This window comes from Rhamphochromis sp. 'chilingali' (assembly GCF_963969265.1).
Source record: "Rhamphochromis sp. 'chilingali' genome assembly, chromosome: 16".
NCBI lineage: Eukaryota > Metazoa > Chordata > Actinopteri > Cichliformes > Cichlidae > Rhamphochromis > Rhamphochromis sp. 'chilingali'.
The window spans coordinates 33,447,506-33,470,920 of NC_137943.1; the positions used below are offsets into that span (position 1 = coordinate 33,447,506).

At 43.2% G+C, this 23,415-nt stretch overlaps 1 protein-coding gene across 1 annotated transcript in view; it reads left to right on the forward strand.

The window, feature by feature from the left end:
• Positions 1–23,130, forward strand: part of efr3a (EFR3 homolog A) — a 112,885-nt gene extending 89,755 nt beyond the window's left edge. The window contains exons 16-24 of the mRNA XM_080861815.1: positions 5,394–5,555; positions 8,080–8,211; positions 8,428–8,495; positions 9,125–9,252; positions 15,280–15,365; positions 15,444–15,492; positions 15,883–15,986; positions 16,087–16,136; positions 17,128–23,130. Coding sequence (XP_080717941.1) covers positions 5,394–5,555; positions 8,080–8,211; positions 8,428–8,495; positions 9,125–9,252; positions 15,280–15,365; positions 15,444–15,492; positions 15,883–15,986; positions 16,087–16,136; positions 17,128–17,233 — 885 coding nt within the window. The 3' untranslated portion in view covers positions 17,234–23,130. The remainder of the gene's footprint in view (positions 1–5,393; positions 5,556–8,079; positions 8,212–8,427; positions 8,496–9,124; positions 9,253–15,279; positions 15,366–15,443; positions 15,493–15,882; positions 15,987–16,086; positions 16,137–17,127) is intronic.
• The last annotated feature ends 285 nt before the right edge of the window (positions 23,131–23,415 follow it).

The following is a 23,415-nucleotide window of genomic DNA, read 5'->3' on the forward strand; positions in this document are numbered from 1 at the left end:
ATCCGCTGGTTGTTTTTTTTTTTACTGAGAGAGCCATTAAGTTCTGCTTATTGTCAAAAATGTCAAAAAATGTCCTTAAAAATCGCCGTCATGCATTTTTAGAGCCCAAGGTCTGTAAATGTCTGTATCCATCTGATAAAAAATGTCAGGTTAATATCGCAGAAGATAAAAATGAATCTTTACAGCTGGAAAAGAGGAAATGTTGATATTTTTTACTTTAAAGAAATTAAATTTGAAGCTAAGCAATAACAGCAGAATTAATAATAATAATAATGGATTGGATTTATATAGCGCTTTTCAAGGCACCCAAAGCGCTTTACAATGCCACTATTCATTCACTCTCACATTCACACACTGGTGGAGGCAGCTACGGTTGTAGCCACAGCTGCCCTGGGGCAGACTGACAGAAGCGAGGCTGCCATATCGCGCCATCGGCCCCTCTGGCCAACACCAGTAGGCAAGTAGGGTAAAGTGTCTTGCCCAGGGACACAACGACCAGGACAGAAAGCCCCGGGATCGAACCGGCGACCTTCCGGTTACAGATACGCTTCCCAACCCCCTGAGCCACGGTCGCCCTAATCTCAAACTCCTGTAATATAGTTACTATCCCCCCGCCGTCCTCAGCTTGCCGTCTGTTATTAGGCAAGGCAAGGCAAATTTATTTGTATAGCACAATTCAACAACAAGGTGATTCAAAGTGCTTTACAGAGACATTAGAAACAAAAACAAATAAAAAGCATGATTTAAAATTGATTAAAACAAGCAAACAAACTAACTAACTAAACACACACATTTCACACCTGTTCGCGCGATCTGAACCCTTATCGTAAGGGGAGCTACCAGTCCTTCTGTGGACGAGCTACTTTCTATTTTAAATTCCCCGAATTTAAAATACTCTCTAGACCCAGTCTAGACCCAGCTGGGGAGCTACCCAGAGCTCTAATCCCACTTAACAAACAAACAAACAAACAAACAAACAAACAAACAAACAAACAAACAAACAAACAAACAAACAAAACAGTATATAAAATCAAAACCGATAAAATCAGAAATAGATAAGATCAGTAGTTAGTGTAAGTTTTGAAATTTAAGCTTAAAAGTGTGGATTTGGTGCTTTATTCAAATGCAGCTGAGAACAGGTGAGTCTTCAACCTGGATTTAAATAAACTGAGTGTTTCAGCTGATCTGAGGCTTTCTGGGAGTTTGTTCCAGATATAAGGAGCATAAAAGCTGAATGCAGCTTCTCCGTGTCTGGTTCTGACTCTGGGAACTGATAAAAGACCGGATCCAGATGACCTGAGGGATCTGGAAGGTTCATACTGGGTCAGGAGGTCACTGATGTATTTTGGTCCTAAACCATTCAGAGCTTTATAGACCAGCATCAGAACTTTAAAGTCTATCCTCTGATGGACAGGCAGCCAGTGTAAAGACCTCAGAGCTGGACTGATGTGGTCCACTTTTTTGGTCTTAGTGAGGACTCGAGCAGCAGAGTTCTGAATGAGCTGTAGTTGTCTGACTGATTTTTTAGGTAGACCTGTAAAGATGCTGTTACAGTAATCAAGCCTACTAAAGATGAATGCATGGACTAGTTTTTCCAGGTCCTGTTGAGACATCAGATCTTTTATCCTTGAAATATTCTTGAGGTGATAGTAAGCTGACTTTGTTATTGTCTTAATGTGTTTTTCTAAGTTTAGGTCTGCATCCATCACTACACCCAAATTTCTCGCCTGGTTTGTGGTTTTTAGATGTATAGATTGAAGTTCTCTGGTGACCTGTAATCGTTTTTCTTTGGCGCCAAAGACTATTACTTCAGTTTTGTTTTTGTTTAGTTGGAGAAAATTGTGGCACAACCAGTCATTAATTTCCTCAATGCATTTACCAAGAGCCTGTACAGGGCCTCGGTCTCCTGGTGACATTGTGATATATATTTGTGTGTCATCTGCATAGCTGTGGTAGTTTATTTTGTTGTTCTTTATAATCTGTGCCAGTGGGAGCATGTAAATGTTAAACAGAGGGGGTCCCAAGATGGAACCTTGGGGAACTCCACATGTGATACTTGTCTGCTCGGATGTGAAGTTACCTATTGATACAAAGTATTTCCTGTTTTCTAAGTATGTCTTGAACCAGTTTAGTACAGTTCCTGAAAGACCTGCCCAGTTCTCCAGTCATTTGAGTAATATGTTGTGGTCAACTGTATCAAATGCTGCACTGAGATCCAGTAAAACTAAGACTGACATTTTTCCACTGTCTGTGTTCAGACATATGTCATTAAACACTTTGGTCAGAGCGGTTTCAGTGCTGTGGTTCTGTCTAAAACCTGACTGGAAGGCATCGTAGCAGTTATTCTGTTTTAAGAAGTAATTGAGCTGTTGAGAAACTGCTTTTTCAATGATCTTACTTAAAAATGGGAGATTTGAGATCGGCCTGTAGTTTTTCATTTGTGTCTTGTCAAGATTGTCCTTTTTCAGTATAGGTTTGATTACAGCAGTTTTTAGTGGTTCTGGAAACACACCTGATAATAAAGAAAAGTTGACAATCTGTAACAGGTCTGACTCTAAAGTCTTTGAGACCTTTTTGAAAAAACTTGTTGGCAGGACATCTAAACAGCAGGAGGAGGAGTTCAGTTGACCTAAGATGTCCTCCAGGTCTTTGCTGTTAATCGGGTGAAACTGTTTCATGGTGTTTAAACAGTTTTTTGGTGGACACAGTACATATCCTGGATCTGCTGTTGATGTACCAACTGCTTGTCTAATTTTTTGGATTTTTTCAGTGAAGAATTTGGCAAAGTCATTGCAGGCCATGGTCGAATGAAGTTCAGCTGCCACTGACACAGGAGGGTTTGTTAGCCTGTCAACTGTAGAAAATAAGACCCGAGCATTATGGCTGTTTTTAGTGATGATGTCAGAGAAGTAGGACCTTCTTGCACTCCTCAGTTGTAAATTATAATTGTGAAGTTTCTCTTTATAGATGTCATAATGAACCTGGAGGTTTGTTTTTCTCCATCTGCGCTCAGCTTTCCTACACTCTCTTTTTTCATTTTTCACTAGTGTGGAGTTTCTCCATGGAGACTTTTTCCTTCCAGAGATAACCTTCACCTTAATGGGGGCAATAGTGTCCATTACATTTAACATGTTAGCATTGAAGCTATTGACGAGCTCATTGACTGAACCTTTGGACAGGTCAGGTGTTAATGGGAAGACCTGGTTAAAAATTGCACTACTGTGTTCAGTTATACACCGTTTTGTGATCACTGCTGTTGATATATTTGTGTGGGCTGAGATTTTACTTTCAAAGAAAACACAGTAATGATCAGATAAGCCCACATCAGACACAGTAATGTTTGAAATGCTCAGGCTCTTGGAGATCAGTAGGTCAAGAGTGTGTCCTCTATTATGTGTGGCCTCTGTTACATGCTGAGTCAGCCCAAAGTTGCCCAGAGTGTTACTCAGGTCTTTAGTCCCTTTGTCCTGAGGGTTGTCCACATGGATGTTAGAATCCCCAGCAATAATTACACAGTCAAAATCAACACAGATCACAGACAGCAGTTCACTGAGGTCATTAAAATAGTCTGTGCAGTATTTGGGAGGCCTGTAAACATTAAGAAACACAACTTTGGATGGGGCCTTCAGCTGTAAAGCCACATATTCAAAAGACTGAAAACTTCCAGGAGATAGCTGCTTACATTGAAATGATTCATTAAATAAGACAGCAACCCCTCCTCCTCTCCTGCTCACCCTGGCCTCACTGATAAAACTGTAGTTAGGGGTCGTCTCGATGAGAACAGCTCCACTGTTACTTTGGTCCAACCAAGTTTCAGTTAAAAACATAAAATCAAGGCTGTGCTCAGTGATTAAATCATTAATTAAAAATGTTTTCCCAGCTAAAGATCTAACGTTTAATAAAGCCAACTTAAGTGTTTTAGAGGCATTACTTGTCCCCTCGTGTTTGGGAGCAGTCTGTGGCATCGTTACATCGTTTGACCCTGTATGCAGGACAATGTTTGTCACAGTTGGATATTCATCTGCAATTTGAAGAATTCTCTCCTTCAGGATGTTGACCATATCGTTAGGAAAGCAGAGGACTTTAGTGTTCTTACCGCACATGCTTTGTACATCCTTTACGGCAGAGTCACCCACAATCAGCGTTTCAGGCCTAGCCTTTAGCTTTCCCCGTGGATTTTCAGGCCTTACTTCGCTACTTTTAGATGGATGGTTGTCCGATATAGATCCAGGGTCCTTTGATAGTGGAGCAAATCTGTTCTGCAGTTTCACATTCAGTTGTTTTGAAGGTTTGTTGTTAACCTTCCTATTTACGGTTGTCCAGTCCTGTTTCCTCTCGTGTACAGGGGTAGAAGAGCTTCTCTGTCTCGTAGGAAGTGAAGGCCAGTCGGTTTCAGAGATTTCAGTTCGCTGTGCCCTGCCTGTGATACGTCCTCCCTCTTCCAGGAGACATGATTTATGTCTTGGTTTTGCACCAAGACAGTCCAAGGGGGGATTATCGCTTGAAGATTTATAATAGTGCACAAAGTCTACTTTCTTGGTCATGTTATCTGTGCTCCTTAGCTGTGTGCTAGCTTGCTCATCGCCATTGTTTTGAGTCAAAGGCAAGGTTGTTTCATTTCCACACAGTCCATTTACCTCCACGTTTACTTCTAAGCGATGAATTTTTGTCTCCAGTGCTGCAATCGTCTGCAGGAGGCTGTGGTAGTCATCTGTGGAGAGGGAAGGCATCTTGTTGCTAGTTAGCCTAGCGGTTAGCACCTTTCTAGGCTATTGAGGCTGCTCGGTGCCTAGACACTGTAATCAGGCTTCAGCTGTGTCTAGGCCACAGACACACGGAGCGCTGAGGATAAGGTAACTATAAAAATGTTGCTGTTTCTGTTAAGAACACTTTAGTCCTAATGATCTATAAGTGTCCAGAAGCTATCGCAGGTAAGCTCATACGGAAAAAAGGGAAAAAATCAGCATAAAAATCGGTAAAAATCAATAAAAGAAGAAAAGCATTTAGAGAGCAAAGAGATGAAGCGTCCACACTCACAAAGGGGGAGGAGTACTAAACTCAATTTACCTGATGGTCCAGAGTCAGCGTCTCCTGCTGACTGTGTGGGTGACGCAGCCTGAGTCATGTGACTCTGTTGTCATCCACATCAGTGAGTCTGCACTGGAGAACATGGACCATCATTAAAGTGAACCCACATGCTGCAGTTTACATTTACCCCACACTGCCACTAAACCTCCCCACATATCGTTTAATCCGCCACTGAAAATAGTCCCCGACACCTCCGCTGTTTCCTTATGTTAAACATGTTAAAGGTACTTTTTTTAAACAGCTCTCATATTTCTGTCCTCCTCTTTGTTTCTGTCTTTGCTTCTGGTTCTGCGTCGTCCCTGAAGCACGGCCAGCAGCTCTACCGTCACATCTATCTGGGCTGCAAAGAGGAAGATAACGTCCACAAAAACTTTGAGCTGCTCTTCACCACCCTCGCCATTCTGACCATCGAGCTGGCCAATGAGGAAGTGGTCATCGACCTCATTCGACTCGCCATCGCACTGCAGGTAAAACCGATGAATTCACATCTGAAGTTTCTGTTTTTAGTCAAAGCGAAGACAAAAAGCAGTTTCCTCTGTTTGGTTGTGTTTGGAAGCTCAGTCAGAATAATCTCATCATAAGTAGATTTTCTGGCTCTTTCTGTCACATTTACAGTTTCAATTAAACTTTACATCCATAATTCCCAGAGTTAAGTATCTGAAATCTAAAAATAGTCTGCACCCATCTGTAAACTCTCGATTTCAACACACTCAGGAGAAAGGTGAGGGATTTTCTTCTGTTTCTGATTTGTTCTGATCTCGTGTCGCAGCCTCACTGAGCTCGATTCCTCATTAACAGCTTCCATGACTGTGGCTGTATCTCACCTCTCTCCACACAGATGTGAAGATCTGTGATATTTCTCAGATCAGAGATTACATATAGTCAGAAGGTTTTTTCCATCTGTAGCACTTTATATTCAGGACGTCTGTGTCTCTGTGCAGAGATCAGAACAGGACAGAGAGGTTGCAAAGTGGCTTGCAGCCAACGAGCTGAGGCTAAAATAAGTTTTAAAAAAGTGCATCTGAACATCTGATTTGTCATAAGGATGTGTCAAAGCGTGTCAGATGGGAATTTTAATCTAAATAATGTTTGTTTAACACTTTTCATTTATTTTTACCGTCTCTGCATCACCACAGACACCCAAAGCACCACGTGACAGCAGAGATATGGTGGTCAGAGTTTTTAAGATCAGATCTGACTGATGACATGTACTTTATGTTCTGGTGACCACTGAAATGAGTTAAGATGCCTGCAGTGATGGTGTGTGTTCGTAGAAGGCAGTAACAGAGTGACACAGTCCCCAAACATTCACTCAGATATAATGTAAAAACGTAGCTTATTATAACTTGAATACCGTAAAATTAGACGAGTCATGAGTGTGCAGTGTTTCCAGGTCACCGGTATCAGGTGATAGTGGAAACGTTTTATCGGCGAGGAGATCAAGTCGTCTGTTGAAGCTGTGGTGCTGTCAGTGCCGAGGTGTGGAGTAAACATCCTCAGTTACATCCCTGTTTGGAGGGTTTGTGTTTAACCTCGTGTTTAACCAGCTCTTCACGCTCCACATTATGGTGCTTCAGTCTAAAGCACCCTCGATGTGATTATGCTATATTTTTGGTGTCAGGTGTCATATTTAAGTGGCTGATGAGTAGCTGTGCTGTCATTTGCCTTTATGTCATTAGACCGTGAGAACCCACGCAGCTCCAATAAAACCTCCTGGAAGTGCAAGAGAGGTGCGAAGGAAATGTGCACGCTCGCACCAACACACATAAAAGACACGCACATGCACACACACACGTGCAGCTTCAGTTTGTTTGTGCATCACGCTGAGATCTTATCGTTTCCAAATGTCACAGCACTGTAGACATGATGTTTGTGCACGCACACACACTCTGAGTGCTGTGTTTACCTTCGTTTAATTCAGGGAACGTTTGAGACATAGAAGTATTAAAAAAAGACTGTTTAGTTTCTTTCTCATGCAGTTTCAGACAGGAAGTGCTTCATAGCACAAATTCATGGGGATGCATTTCTGTCACGTTTCCCTTCAGTCTGGTTTCTGTCACGTGTCTGTTTCACAGTCGCCTTGAGAAAAGTTGGCGAGTGTTTACAGACAAGTCGGCATTTTTCATGCAATTTACTGGCCACCACTGCAATCTGCTAGTAACCAAACCAGTCCCAAGGTTTCCAGTGCAGCATCCTATACCAGTCTGTAACCATTCTACACTCATGACCAGCTCCTGCAATCACTCGCCAGACAATTTTAGTGCTAAAGTGTTTGCGTTTAATTTAAAGGCCACTGGGGGGCGATACTGGCGGTTGGAAAAAGACTCCAGTCTTCTAGACATCGATGGTAAAACGTTCCTCCAGCCTGACCTCTGTAAACACTTTGAGTTTATGGTTTCAAGCCAACGACTGCGGCTTCAGTCAAATCTGATCGTCACATCTTGAGTTTCAAGATCGAGCACTTAACCCGGTCTTGTGTCAATTTTCAGAGAATCTGATGTAAAATAGTTTATGAGTATACTGAACCAAAGCAACCACACATCTGCGCTGGTCCTCTTAGCTCGAGTGAAGCCAGATATTTGTTTCCAGCTTCTCCACTTAGATAGTATTTTGCTTTTTATTGGCATTATTACTGTAATATTCTTTGGTAGATTTGGTTGAAGCTAAAACAAAGTCGCACTCAGTGCGTCACAGACATGTGGCACAGTGTATTTAGTCTGCCTTGTTTGCTGTGTCACCTCAGGGTCGTTACCTTGACAACAACCTTTTTACTGACGGTGTGTGAAAATAGAAGATACGTGTTCGTGTGACCTTAGAGAAACGCTGCTGCATGCTATAACCCTGCACACAGATTAAAGGGGAAGTAAACCTCAACTCCTGTGAGGGTGTACCGAGTGTATGCGGGGAGTTCTGATGCTTCCACGACCAGAAACGGAAGCCGAGCTGCTGGTTTGTCCTCGCTAACACAGTTTTTGCAACTGGTTTGTGCAGGAAATGGCTCTTAACAACGAAGAGAACCTGCCCATGTTTATCCGCTGCGGCATCATGGCGTTGGTGGCCGCGTACCTCAACTTCCTGAGTCAGATGATTGCCAACCCGCCCTTCTGCCAGCACGTCAGCAAGGTGACTCCTCCCTGACCTTACTGAGGATCAGAGCAGCTGCCTCTCATTCCCACTTTTTGTTTTTACTGCCATTTGTTGCAGAAAATACAAAAATATGATTTATTCAGTATGCTGATGATGCACCGCCGTTTTCTGCCTGTTAGCTGTTTCTTCTTGTTTACGTCTTTCTTATTTGTAAATAGTGTAACATCATATAATCAGCTGTTCTCTGTGCAGGTTATTGAGTTGAGGAACATGGATGCTCCTTACCTCCTCCCAGAGCACATCTTCAGAGACAAGTGTCCGTAAGTGCAGATTACAGCCTGAATTTGTTTCATGAGAAATAATCCAATGGCTCGGGTTAGAAAAAGGCTGTGAAGCCTCATTATTTTCTAATAAACAGAGCAGTAATGAGTGTGGCAGCTGAAGCTTAAAAAGTTTGAAAGTTTACGAGAAACAAACTCAGGAGTGAAGGAACCGTGCTGCTTCACTTTTCAAGGTTGCAGATAAATTCACATATTCAACTTCTGGGATCAATAACTCATAAAAAAATATTATTAGAACAACAGCAGCATGTCTTTGCATCGACAGATGTAAGACTGACAAACAGCTACTCGCTTCAGTTCAGTTTTATTTATACAGCACCAAATCACAACAGCAGTCACCTCGACGCTACCAGCTGCTTTTCATTTAAGCGATTTGTGCTCCGACTGGGACAAACCGAGTTTGTCTCTGTGCAGCCAGCTGTGAGATGCGTGTGCAGGGACCCCGATATGAACTTGTACAGAGTTGAATTACAGATGAGAACAAATGTGACCTTTTTGCAGCGTCGCTCTGAGAAGTAAAGCCGTGCTGTGCGTTGACTAAAAACACGCTTTCTTCTGAGGTTTTTCCTCAGGAAGTTTATTTTTGTGTCTTGCGTCTTTTCTTCCAGGCTTCCTGAATCTTTGGACAAAGAGGACAGCCAGCTGTACTTCCAGACGGCCGACATGGCCGAGTGTTTGGCCGGGCCGGGGTACAACGCCGAGCGCCTCTCCATCCCCTACGTTCCTCAGGTCACAGGTACGACAGTCCAGCCTCCGTTAGGACGGGGAACTTCATGTTTCTATTTCTTCTTATCTAAGAAAACTGCTGCTCTGATAACTTTTTTTTTTCTTCCCTCATTGGTTGATTCATACCTTTTTAATCTCATACCTGTTGAGCAGCCTTTTGTCCTATTTCATGGTTTCTCAGATACCAGAGACGCTTTCTGAGAAAATGTGCCTGAACTGATTCTCGGAGCATCTAAAATATTTCCTTTTGATGGAAAAGTGTAGCTGTAAAAATCCACCGAATTAGACGATGGTCACATTATGCTGTTATCTCTTAAAGAGGAAATATGATAAAAGTGATACAAGTAACAAGTTAGAAGGAAAGTCAAGAGTTGAAAAGGTTGTAAAAAGTCAGATTAAAGGATTTAAGGCGCTCGCTGTCTGCTGCTGCGCTGTGTGCTGTATACCATACCATACCAACTTTATTTCTAAAGCACTTTAACATAAAACCAGAGTTTCACAAAGTGCTGTACATGTTAATAGCATACGTAAAGAAAATTAAAATGAGATACGATAAAATAAATAGATACAAAAAATTGAAACATGTTAAAACAAATTGAGTCAACCCCTCTAATCAATGCCAAAGGCTTCAGCGAATAAATATGTTTTAAGAAGACTTTTAAATTCAGAGAGAGAAGAGGCCTAACATGCAAGGGCAGATCATTCCACAACTTTGGAGCAGCTACAGCAAAAGCACGATCACCTTTAAATTTATACTTAGTTTTTGGTACCTTAAGGAGCTGCTGATTGGCGGACCTAAGGGAACGGGCAGGTGTATATGGTTGTAGTAGCTCCGAGAGGTAGGGGGGGGGCCAGGCCATTAAGAGATTTAAAAGCAAATAAGAGAATTTTAAAAACAATCCTAAAATGTACAGGTAGCCAGTGGAGTGAAATTAAAATAGGGGTAATGTGCTCAAACTTTTTTGTTCCAGTTAAAAGACGTGCTGCAGCATTTTGCACAACCTGCAGGCGCCTAATGGACGCATCACTAACCCCAAAATAAAGTGCGTTACAATAATCCAGCCTAGAGGTAACAAAGGCATGGATTACTGTCTCAAAATGCTGTTTCGATAAGATAGGCTTTATTTTGGCTAATTCCCTCAAATGAAAAAAGCTAGATCTGACAACAGCTCTGACCTGGCTTTCAAGTTTAAGATTTGCCTCTATTTTAACTCCCAGATTAGTGATGACTGGTTTAACATACTGTGCCAGTGAACCAAGATCTATAATAGTGGCCTCAGAAGCGCCACCAAAAACCATCACTTCTGTTTTCTGTTCATTAAAATGTAAAAAGTTCAAAGCCATCCAAGTCCTTATTTCATCAAGGCATCTGAGCAGCGGGTCTACTGAGAAGCCATTTATCTTTTTAAGTGGGAAATAAATCTGGGAGTCATCGGCGTAGCAGTGGAAAGAAATCCCATGTTTCCTGAAAATAGACCCAAGGGGTAGGAGATATAGAGAGAAAAGAAGCGGGCCTAAAACTGAACCCTGTGGAACCCCACATTGAAGAGAAGCAGTAGAGGATACAAACTCCCCTAGTTTCACAGAGAAAGTTCGCTCTGCCAAATAGGATCTGAGCCACTGCAGTGCGGTACTCCGCATACCCACCAACTGCTCTAAACGGGAAATTAAAATATTATGATCCACTGTATCAAAAGCAGCAGTTAAATCTAACAGCACAATAATAACACAGTCACCTGAGTCATTTGCCAAAAACACATCATTAAAAACTCTTAAAAGGGCAGATTCAGTACTATGTAAAGCTTTAAAACCAGATTGGAAAACTTCTAAAATACCGTGTTCTTCTAGGAAGGACATTAATTGCTTGTAAACTACCTTTTCAAGAATCTTTGAGATAAAAGGCAGTTTGGAAATAGGTCTGTAATTCGCAATAATATCAGGATCAAGAGCAGGTTTTTTGAGTAGAGGCTGAATCACTGCATGTTTGAGATCACTGTATGTTTTATTTCCCTGCTTTTCATACTCACCGTGCCCTCAGAACTGTTTGAAGCTTTGTCGGATTAAGAGCTTAAGGAGTGTTCAGTGAAGAGAAAATAAAGTTTCACCAACTCTGTGTGCGATCAGCTTTATTAGTCCGACGGCTGTCGCCGTCTCCGTAATTTAAAGGTTTGTTTCAGCTCAGAACAACGTGAACCTCTGCAGGAGTTCACACACACAACTTTCTTTAAAAGCACTTCTTCAAAATGTTGCTTGACTTCAACCTTGAAGTCTGCCCACGTCCAAAAAAGGCTCAGGAATAGTTCGTACTTCACGTGCTCTTCCTTTGACCTCGTGTAGATAGAACGAGCGGGAGGAGAAAACTGATAATTGTCTAACAAGCTTTTGTTTTCTTCCCTCTGTCATGCTTTCATGTCCCTTCAGTTCTTTACACAGTAGGAAAAATCCTCCACAGGTGCAAGCAGACGTCCAGAGGTAACCAAGGCAACCCTGTGCAGGCGTGTAGAGATGTGTTGTCACCTGGTGTAGCTGGGTTTAGATCAGCTGACACATTATTTGTGCAAAACCAAAGGCTTCACTTTGCAAAGTTGGGTGAATGGAAACTCGTCACGCTTCAGACGAGGAGGCGCAACAATGAAGTTCTTCCTTTGAATCGGTCCGATTCTCAGAAGTTCATCTTCTATGATCGTCCCACGTTTCCCACTCATCTGTCTTCTTTGATCTTATTGGTCTTTGGCCTTTGAAATGGCGACTCCGACCATGGGGACCAGGTCTGCGAGCACTCGGTGGTGCATGAAGACGACGATAAAACTACAGTAAGACAAAGTCTGCCATCAGTCTATAACTGAAAAGGCTCTTTCACAAGAACTGTTGCTGTCTCCAAACACCAAAATTACTTGCAATCAGCAATCAAAAAAGTTCAGTGTAATCAATGCAAACCCCAGTTTTTGATTGCACACCGCTTTCAGTGTTTGACGGCTTCTTTCTGACCTTGAAGTCTCCGAGTTGAGCTGTCAGTGTAAGCAGGTCTCCACACTCGCTGTGGACCCCGAGATCCACGTCTTTCACGCACACTTCTCAAAATCTCAGGATTGGATCACTTTGTTAGTACAAAAGTCAGATCCAGTGAAAACTCTCGCAGGTCTCCTCCTGTTAGCTTCTTCTGCACTGCTGACTCACCCGGTGGACTCGGCAGAGAAGGAGAGCGAGGCTGCTGCTGTGGAGAGGAGCAGTGTGGACACATTTCTACTGTGTCGCTAAAGCGGCTCGAAAACAGGCCGAAGTAAAGCAGCAAAATGCTGCGTTGGCAACAGTAAGCTTGATAACGGCTGCTCTGGGCAAGAGGTCAGACGGGGTGAGGTGGCTTTAGATCCGCACGGTGACAATTTCATTAAGGCGCAATTTACTTATCAACCCCAGAAGCACAAGTGATAACAGCATCGGTATAAAAGCAGCGTCTGAAAGGCCCCCCAGGAGGAGACGGAGGGATCAGCTCGCACAGAATGTCCTTTCATGGCGCGAGGAGCCGCGGATCAGCACCTGGTGCTGACGTGATGTCACAGCGCCGAGCGGCGTCTGCGCGCTGACGAGTTTACCCGACATACAAAGTGAAGCCTCGAACTTGTGTTTAAAAAACATACAAGAAAAAGAAATATCTTTATAAGTTGGGGGTTAAATTTAAATTTGAAAAGAATTTCAGAGATTTTCTTCATGATCTTTAGTTTTCTTTAGTCTCAGACTGTTTTATTTATTTATTTTAATTTGTTTAATTATTTTAGAAGATTTTTTGTCAGCTTTTTTTTTTAATTTCAAAGATTTTTTTTTTTAGTTTTTTCCCTAATTTGTAAAATCTCAGAATATTTCTTCTTCTTTTTTTATCATTAAAATTTTCCCTGAAGTTCACAGTTTTTCCGCAGGATCTTTTTTTTTTTTGAGTTAATAATAATAATAGCACACCCTTACATTTTTAAATACTGCGAGTATGAAAGGACCCGGGGTTTTGAGCTGTGACGGTGAAGCATCAGAGTCTGCAGGAGCTCTCGCTCTGCTCGCTCTGCTGCTGCTGTCGTCTCAGCTGAACGTGTAGAAGAACAAATATCAGGGTCTCAAACTCAAATGAGCTGTGGGCCGCCGCTGGCACCGTCATCTCATGTGACCACTTTACTGTTCATGCAGTGCAAAAAACAACAAGCAAACAAGAAAACACCCACAAATATTTCCAAAAATGTAGTGTTGTGTTTGTTTTTTAAAATGTCTCACTCTTAACTGAAGCCTTTCATTGAACTACCAAACAAACACAAGCTGCAGACAAACACGTGTGCCCGTGTGGCCCCCGGGCCGCGAGTTTGAGACCCGTGGTGTGAACAGTTTAAGTGTTTTTCACACTGAGCAGAGACCAAACCTTGAATTCATGACAGCATTTTGACGCCTGCAGAGAAACTCGCCCTGACCTTTAAACTGCTGAGCAGCTGTAGATGCGTCGTTGAGGTGCTTCGTTGTTTCAGAGCTCGATGTTGTGTAGCTGTAGATTTTCCCACCATGTGATTTGGTAACTCTGTGAAATGTTTTGCCTGCATTGCTCGTGGACCTGTTGCGGTGAGTACACGTGCTGCCACGTCTGTGTAGAGCAGTTTACCCGTAGTGCACTTAGATTGTTTACATGTGTGGAGCTTCTGTCTGCAGTGTTAACAGAAAACAAACTTTTCATGTAGGGTGTTATTAATGACATGAAGAAGTTAATCATCATGAAGCAGTTAGAGCTCAGAGAGGAGAGTGGGTGGGTTCAAACTCCTAATAAGGACAAACCAGTGCAGACCTGTTGGACTCCACCAGGCAGCCTGGTTTTATGGACCAGAACCAGCTTCGTCCAAGCTGTGCAAGGTTTCCTGCTCAGTTTGGTGGCCTCAGGATCGCCAGGTGGAGCAGTTTGCAGCTGAGGGTGAAGCTGTGGGTGGATGGGCTTTGTCTTAGAGATGGAGGTCGATCATTCAGAGGGGTCTTGGCCTCCACATTGAAGGGAGGCGGTTCAAGCATGTGACTAGGACGCCTCCCAGGTGAGCTGTTTCAGGCATGTCTAACTGAGAGGAGGCCCCGAGGCCAGACCCAGGACAGGACTCCTGAGAGACTGTGCCTCTTGGCTGGCTTGGGAACACCTTCGGGGAGGATCTGGACCAGATGGATGGAAGAGAATGAGGGACGGATGCTGCACAAGTTTGCAGGTTGATCCTCGATCATGAATCACAGCATCTCTTTAATTCCGGCTGCGCTTCAGTAAGATTAAATTCATTCAGACTGTAAATGTGGTGAGTGGGACCTTAAATCAGTGCATGAGGCCTTTAAGAGGGAATCTGATCTCTTGAAGTCCGGCAGGACCGGGCTGCATTCAGGCTCAGGTGGTCAAAGTTTTTGGAGACCGTGGCTTCCTGTCACGTCGGCTCAGTTCTATGTGTTTCATCACCGTGTGAACAAAATCTTAAAGCTCCAGCGGATCAGCCGCGATCAGATCGTTTTCCTCATTAACGCCCGCAGGACGGCTGCTGAGTCAGGCCTCTGCAAAGTTCACAGCAGAGGTCGTCGTGCGATTGTAAAGAGCTGCTTTCTGTCGCTTTTCACGCCTCGGCTGATCCGCTACCTTTCTGACCTTATCAGATGACCTCACAGCTCAGACAGTAGCTGCCCTTCTGTGGTCCTTATTTTCCCCTCTGCTGGCGATGAATACACAAGTGCTCGAGGTGCGTTTGTCCCCCGGGGACGAGTTTATCCCCGCGGGATCAGGCGGATTTGTTCCTCGTTGTATTGAAGTGGAGAAAAAAGATGGAGTTTGGTGTGCGGGAGCAGAGATGTCACCGCTGTTGTCAAGGACGCGCAGATTACAGGAGCTACCTGGGTTTCAGTAATATGACAGCTTCAGTAAGCACAGTTTGATTATTCTGAAATCGTTCTGCTGGAAAGAAACAACTTTTACTTTTACGTGACACTAAAGTTAGAAATGTTTGTGGCTTTTTAAAGCATTATGTGGTGTGAATCTGTCATCCTGAAGGTGAAGAACGTCTGTCCAGGAGGCCGAGTTTCGTGGACACCGTCTCCCTCCAAGTGGACATCATTTCCAACAGCCTTCCAGAAAAGGTCTGAGTAATCTTCTTTAAAGCAGCGTGTGGTCCTGGAGGGAAACATGAGGTCACGTTTGTGTTTTTGTGTCCACAGTCGCAGCTGGCTGAGGAGATCACGTTTGAGACCCTGAAGAAGGCCATCGGTAAGAACGCGGTGACTTCCTGCTGTTCCTCATGTTGACTCTGGGTTACTTTGTCCACCAGGCAGCCATCTTCACCAACACCTCTGGGCTCTAATGTGTTCAGTTATTGATAAAAATGATCTAAATGAACTTTTAATTTCAGTGACCAGCAGAAAAAAGCAGCAAATCTGATGAAACCACTTAAAGTTTGCAGATTTAGCCTCAAAATAAGTTTTCAAAAGCTCTGATTTTATGACGTTTCAGTGAAATTTTCACCATTAAAAATATTTTTTAACCAGCAACGTAAAAGGACGAGAAGCTCGTCTCGCGGAGAAGAAAGAGCGCTCACAAACCACCACATAGTTAAGTCTCTGTTATTAAAGCAGCTCTGTGTTTGCGGTTTGTTTTCAGACACCACCGGTTTGGAGGAGCAGGAGAGGGCGAAGAGGCGGCAGGTGATGGAGAAGTTCCAGAAAGCGCCGTTCGAGGAGATCGCCGCCCACTGCGAATCCAAGGTTATTAAAAAAAAAAAAAAAAGAGCCAGAAATCAGAAAATAATAAACTGTCAGCGCATCAGAAAAAACACCCAAATAAACTCCTGCTCACTTCTTCCAGGCAAACATGCTGCACGACCGGCTCGCACAAATCTTTGAACTCACAATCAGGTGAGTCTGTTATGCAAGTTTTCTAATTTAAATATATGAATTTAGATAAAAGTTCTTGGTGTGGTGACATTTACACCACATTAGAAAAGCTTAGGCGTGACACTAAAAGTCAAAGAAACCCAGAACACCTGGCTGATCTCTGGCTGATCTCCCGTCGAGCTCGTCCCCTCGGCTCTGCTGCCAGCGTCCCGTCACGTTCTGTCCTCACTGCTAAAGCTGCGTCTGTGATTTCACCACCGTGGCTGAGACGCCCTGAAGCCTCAATCACCCGCCGTCACCACAGTGTTCTCCTCAACAAACAGATGTTTGATTATTTTTGGCCCAGATGTGGCTCCAGGTGAGTGTGGCTGCCTGAGCCCAGCCGCAGGTTCACCTGATCTGCACCAGGCTTCAGGTGTGTCGAGATATTTGGAGCGAATGTGGCTCATGATAAAACACGACCCAGTGTTTTTAGGCTTAGCTGTGTTCGTCTGACATGTTCTCACTTCTTTTTTGATTGCATCGTCACATGAACACTATAACAGTCTGTTTGCAGCACGTGAACGAGTACGACGCCTGCAAATAACGTGCACTTTTCCTCATAGTCATGCTTACATTGCTAACACGGCGTTCTGGAACGGTTTGAGTTTTCTTTGAGTTGCGGGTCGTTCCCCTCAGTACTGGCCGCCTTTTGAAAGGATTTTTTAGAGGAAATGAAATGCTCCTTCAGTCATTACCTGCTGTGTAGTTCTCCTGAGTCACAGCACTGTGAGCGTGATTAGACCCGGCTGTGTGCGTTAGCTGAGACGTGCACGTACGTGTGGGCAGGACTGTCGGAGCGCTGGAGGCAGTGCACAGGTGCACACGGAGACGACTTTGAAAGGGACAACAGCCTAATAATCAGGTTAATCAGGTGGTTTTTGCTTCCTAAAGGTTACATTTGTGCACGTCTGCCAAACCAAAACCAGTTTTTCCTTCTAATTTAACATCTTGTTTCACGCCCCGTCACCAGGCCTCCTCCCAGCCCGTCCGGAGTGGTTTCCATCTCAGCGGGACACACCCAGCATCAGTCCGTCCCCGTCTACGAGATGAAGTTTCCAGACCTGTGTGTCTACTGAACGCACACATCCACAAACCAGCTCACACGCAACATTGAAAATGCACAGAAAGAACAACACACTCACATCTGCACTCCAGTCTCCTCTGTTCAGGTGGCCGGGATGCCGTCAGGGACGAAGTTTAAATCCTGTTTCCCGACTTGACTCAAACCTGCTTTAATCCACGCTGCTCTGATTGGTTACACTTTGTTTCCTGACTCGCGTCCCTGAAGCCAAACTGAACTTTTGAGTCACCAAGAACAAAAAACAACAAGAAAACCCATAAACTGCTTCCACTCTGAGGTTTTAGTGTATTTCTGCTGAATCAGACGTTGCTTCTCTGTTCCAGTCCAGCCAAAGCTTCACTCCTTGTACATACGCTCTTAAAAAAGCAGCGTGAGGCTCACAAACGCAGCTCCTGCCTCCTAACAACTATCTGTCTCTTGTCAGTAGCCGTCGGTGCCGTCACTGATTAGTAGGAATGTGCAATATACATATATATATATATCTATATTAGCCGTCAGCTATGAAAACTGAAATTACCCAAGTGGTGATAGAAAGCAGTTTAGTTTCAGGCTCGCTGCTCCTCAGCTCTTCGCTCTAATCTTCAGTCTTTGCTGTTTAAGATAAAAGTGTGTCACAAATGACTCCAACAACCAGCTGAGTTCTTATAAATAAATTCAATGACAGCAATACTCGAACTGCTAGGCAGCGACACTCTAAAGCTGAAGAGTCGACGTTTGGACGAGTAGAAATGGGCTCGCTCGTGTTTGGTGATGACGTGATTGTTTCTGAGAGGCGTGAGTCTGTAAGAGGAAGGTCAAGAGGAGTGTTCATGTCCATCAGCTCCCACCTGAGACTCTATAAAAGATGGACATAGTCAGTGTGGTGTCAATTTAGTGGGGAGCTTTGACATTGGATTACCAAATGGTGGAACTAAGACTGTATACTCCACTAGTACTACTAGTACAGTAGCCACAGGTGGACAAAATCCGAGACATCAGCGTCTGGTTTTGAGCTCCACATTTGGAGCCTCAGTGTTGAGGTTTTCGATGATGTCATAATGTAGTCACATGATCAGAGCAACCATGTCTCCTGTATCCAGATGAATTATCAAAAAAACATTTTTTTTAGGATGTAGTCATGTTTATTTCTGCTGAAAGCTTCAACATGAGAGTCTGAGGACTGTCTCACTGCTGGAGTCGCCCTCAGGTGGCCGTGAAAGGAACTGCAGTCTTTGGTGCTTCCATATTGGCAGCTTAATGTTACAGTAATGAGGACGTGATTTATAAAATGAAACTACAATCTGAGCTCAGTGTTTACTGACGTCTAAACGCAAGAAGGCCTTTGGGTCTTATTGTCAAAGAGTTCAAACCTTTCAGATATGGAAGCTACATCCATCTTTAATATACAGTCTGTGGCTTTGACGATGGTCCTTAGAGAAGTTGTTGTAAAGTTTGTGTAAAGTTCTTGTGGCGGGGCTGATGATTTTAGAAAGGACTCTAAACTTCCTCTATTAAAAATTTGGGGTTAATATTCTCAGAGATTGCAGTGAAAATATCACAAAAAAATACAAATGTAGCATCTTTTAAAGAGTTGAAGTTTATTCCTCAAGTATGAAGCAGTGCAGTTATGATCACAGTTACGGGCCTGTGTGTAAGTAAAATTAAAGCTACGCGCTCTTTGTTTGTAATATTTCCTGATATGAGGGGGAGCTGCAGGCAGCGTGTTGGCTGCAGATGAATCTGATCCAGCTCCTTGACTTTGCGCTGTAGTCCCTGCGCACGCCTGCTTTCCATGAACGAATCAGCCGCCTCACAGCTTTGTTGGCAGCCTTAAAAAAAACAAAAAAACAAAGCTGTTTCATTGCCAAACACAGAAGTTTGATTTTAAAACGTCTCAATCTAAAAAGGCTGTTGTTCGTATCCCGTGAGGAGCCATATGGTGGAGCTTTTCATTCCAAAACGAAGCGACCGGCAGCATCAAAGTTAACCTCCCCGCTGGACGCATTAATATTAATATCCATCCTCAGCCCCGGCGATACAAAGCACTGACATTTTGGAGGATTTAATCATCCTTGCATTTTCAACAGTTATCACAGGGCCGTGATTTATTTCCAAAACAGGTTACAGGAGGCGCTCTGGGAACGAGAGGATTCGTATGTGGTGCAGCTGTGATCTGTAATAGCAGATGGTTATCAGTGTTTTCCTCTGATCTGAGCTCAGCGTGGGAAGAAAATCCCTCCAGTTGGAGGAAGATACCTGCTGCCTCTGTTTGGTGCGAGCAGCTGTTGGAGGCTGAAGGTCGGCGCTTCCTTTCACTCAGAGCTGATTGGTGTGTTCGGCTCGTCGGCGAAGGAGAAATGAGTTTCTCGAGCGCTGGTTGTGTTTCTGAATGAGAGATGCTGGCTAAGCTGGAAGTCTGTGTTTGGCATCACCAACACGAGCCTCACAAATCTGAGAAACTTTGTTAGTAAATGTGTGTTTTTCAGCATCGGGTCGAGGCCAAGCAGTTTGTGAATGTTTGATCTGGATACGTGACAAGTGGTGCGACTGTCCCGATCACATCGCAGCGTCACATCTGTACAGTTGAGCCCGTGCAGCTGTTTGGACGTGGATGCTTTAATGTGCAAGGCCAGGGTCACGAAAGCTGCAGGACATGAAGCAGAAGAAATTCAGAAATGAAACGTTGGCTGCTCACGGAAAGTCGACATAAATACTGATGCCAAATTTTTAGGGATTCTTTTTCTTCTTTGCTTATATTGTAATTTTTTTGTATTGAATATTGCAGAACGTTGCGTTGTGATCCCGTCGTTATGGTGAATTACTCTATACTCCACTTCCTCTGTGGAGCCAGCAAAGCTACAACAAAAACAAAAATTTAAGATTTCAATTGATTTCCCATCAGTTCTTCTTCTGCAGATGGAATTTTAAAGCTTCTCAGGTGTGCTCGGGTACCTTCTTGTTTTTTTAAACATGGTCAGTGACCCAGGTCTGGGGTAGTGTCCACTTTAACATTCGGGTGTGCCAAACAGACTAACTTTAAAAGTTAGAGCAACTTATTATAGAATTTCGACTGCCAGTGGAGGTGGAGAAAAGAAGCTGATTGGCACATGATGTCAAACAATGTTACCTAGGTGGTTGCCTAGGGAACCTGATAGCCACAAGTAACCAGCTGTCACCATGGGCAACAAAGCGATGCACTGATGGTTGGATTGTGTGTCTGGGTACAAACTTACTACAGGCTTTTAAAAGTTCACGACCAGCATCAAGGTGATAAACGTGACCCTTACCTTGCACATCAAAGCAGTCCCACTTTACTTTCCTTTACCTTCACGGTTGCTGACCGTTCATCTTCTCCGATTGCCGCTTATGTATCGATAACCAGCAACAGGGTGGGTTTGATCTCTTAACATCCATCGGGCACCAGCGACCCGGTCAGGGTTTTGTTGTAGCCAAACGCCAAAAAGGCACATTTTTGAGAAATTGAAAGGTCTTAAGGTCTTTAACCAAACCCTAACCGGATATAATCCAGTGGCTGTTTGGAGGTGAAATCTTCTGTTCTATAAGTATTACATGTCTAATCATTGTACTGTGTGAAACGTAGGTTACAGAGGACTTTTTACTGGAAACGATGAGCAGAGCAGCCTGAACAAGCGAAAAGTCTCTTGCTGGTTTTTTTTTTCTGTGCAAATCTACGCAACATAATGTCTTAGCTTTAAACTCTCGTGCTTTAACATCGTAGAATCATAGCTTTTAAAAAACATGCATTATATGAACTAACTGCATGGCTCTTTAACTTCAGTCATCGTCGTTGACCCTCCGAGGGACGGGACTGGGATCAAAGGCTGAAACTAAATCTAAACGAGCTCTTTAACAGCCGGATCCTGAAGTTGGGCTTTAGAGAAAAGTCGGGTTTAGATGTGGCTGGAATACATGATATCTTCCTCTCATGAATGTGTCGTCGCAGCAGCATATATATACATATATATCATATATTTTTGTACATTTTATGCATCACGTATCATTACATTGTTGCCTAGCAGAGATTTTAGAGGTTGGGAGATTTCTTCTAAGACGAGGACAAAATGCTGAATTCTTTATACTCGTGTACTTTTTTGTTGTTTACCTCGATGGTTCAGGTTTCAGCGGGATGTTGCAGTGTGGGGGAGATGGTCTCGTTTTTATTTTTTCAACTGTAGATTCTATTATACCATTTCAAAAATAATGAAAAATGAATGAATATTATATGTAGAGCCAGATGTTGGTTATTTTTGGATAAAGGAGTAAATCAGTGCAATCTGCTAATGTTAAGATCCAGATTTATTTTTCTCTAAGTGGCGGCTCAGGCTCCACCTTCAGACCTGAAACTCTCAGATGGTCTCGGTTGAAGAATCGGCTCCAGATTCACTAAAATCATTTAAAATTGGGTCCACAATAGTCGGAAAACTGTATTCCCATATGTGACCTCGTTCCTGACTATGCTTACAAGTTCCTCCTACGTTTGAAGACCATCTCTTGGTGTTCTTCTCCTGGAAAACTCCTGTAATCTGCATAAGCCTCAAACGTTGGTTTTTCTGTTAATCAAGATTTCCGGTTGTCCCAATTCCACCTTCAATTTGCCAAAGGTCGGATGAATGTCCTACAAGAATTATACTGGGAAAAAAGTCCTCTGCTTTTCCCAGATTTAGTCAGAAGAAGCACGAAAAGATGGGTGGGGGTTGCAAAGCGGCTTGCAGATGCTGCTTCAGCCTGTAGGCTGGTTCAGTGGACCAGTTCAGGAGCTCGGCGTCGTGTCTGAATTAATGCTAAACTTATTGACAGGAAATAACGGCTACAAGGGATCGTAGCCAAGCGCTTGACATTAATTCCGACTTTTAATTTTGATTCAACGGAACCAGCATTTCCACAGATTACTTTAAAACTCGTATCTCAGTCAAATCCGATGTTCACTGGAATTAAACGCTCACGGATCTGATTGGAAGTTTGTTTTTTCGTATACACGTTCATCGGTAGCGATATCAGTAAAGCCGTCTAAACCTCCATGAAGACGTTACAGGACATAACTAAACGATCGTGTTTGTGGGAGGAGCTCACCTTCAGACGGGTTTTGTGAATCTGGATCTGAGTCTGTGTTTCTGAGCCGAAACGTTTAAGACCGGCTGATGTGAAGTCTGTAAATGATGTCGGAGCAGTCGGTCTGCGAACGAGCCGCTCTGCTACTTTTGATAAATGTTCAACCGATTCAGCTCAAGCAATCATTCAAATAGTACCAGCTGATGTATTAATGAACTTTAAAGTAAAAATGCTGAACAGTTAATAACCGTTACGGTAAAATATGATGTTGTGTTTGCACTTTGATCACTGTGTACCTGGTACTATAGCAGAAATAAATCGGCACCGATGTGTGTTTGGTACAAACAGATCTTAGAAGTATTTTTGATGAAATGATCTCTGTGGAGCTGTGAAAAGTTTCCCTCCTGATTGGTGATCTGAGTCCTAAAACTAAGACAAAAGAAGAGAGCAGAATATTCACATGAACTCTTCACCTTTCAAGATGGATTTTCAAGAACAAAAAAAAAAAAAAGCTTCCGATGTTCTTTTTTATGTTTCTGATGCATTTTTGTGCCAGTTTTAGAGATTAAAGGCGTCGCGTCCGTGTTCACAGTGACAAACTTGCTATAGCTCGGCTTTGTTTCAATCACACTGATGGTTTTAACCACTAGATGGCGCTGAGGCTCCCGCTGCTGCTTCACGCGTTCACCTTCATTGTTGTTTTGGTGCATTTCTTTCAACTTTTCATCTCAATGACAAAACTACAGCTACGTGACCTCAGCTGCTTCTGGAGCCTCAAGTGGACATAAGAGGAACTGCACTTTTCCCAAACCTGGATTTGCTGTTTGCACAAAGCTCCAGTGAGTCAGGAAGTATCTGAGTTTAGATTATCTTGTCACGTTTGATTAATTTGGTCTTAGAAATTCAAAGGGACTTCCTGAAACATCTCAGTTCCCAATCACGTGGAACAGAGAAAAGCAGGAAACGTAAGAAGCTGGAAGTAGTTTCATGTTTTATTTTCCATTTTGATTCGACTGAGCAAAAGCATAAAGCGTTCAGTGCACATTATTTCTGTGAAGCTCGGCAGCAGCAGAGCCTCAGCGCTTCATTACAAAGCCTCTATTGAAATAGAAAAATGTGCATTGAGAT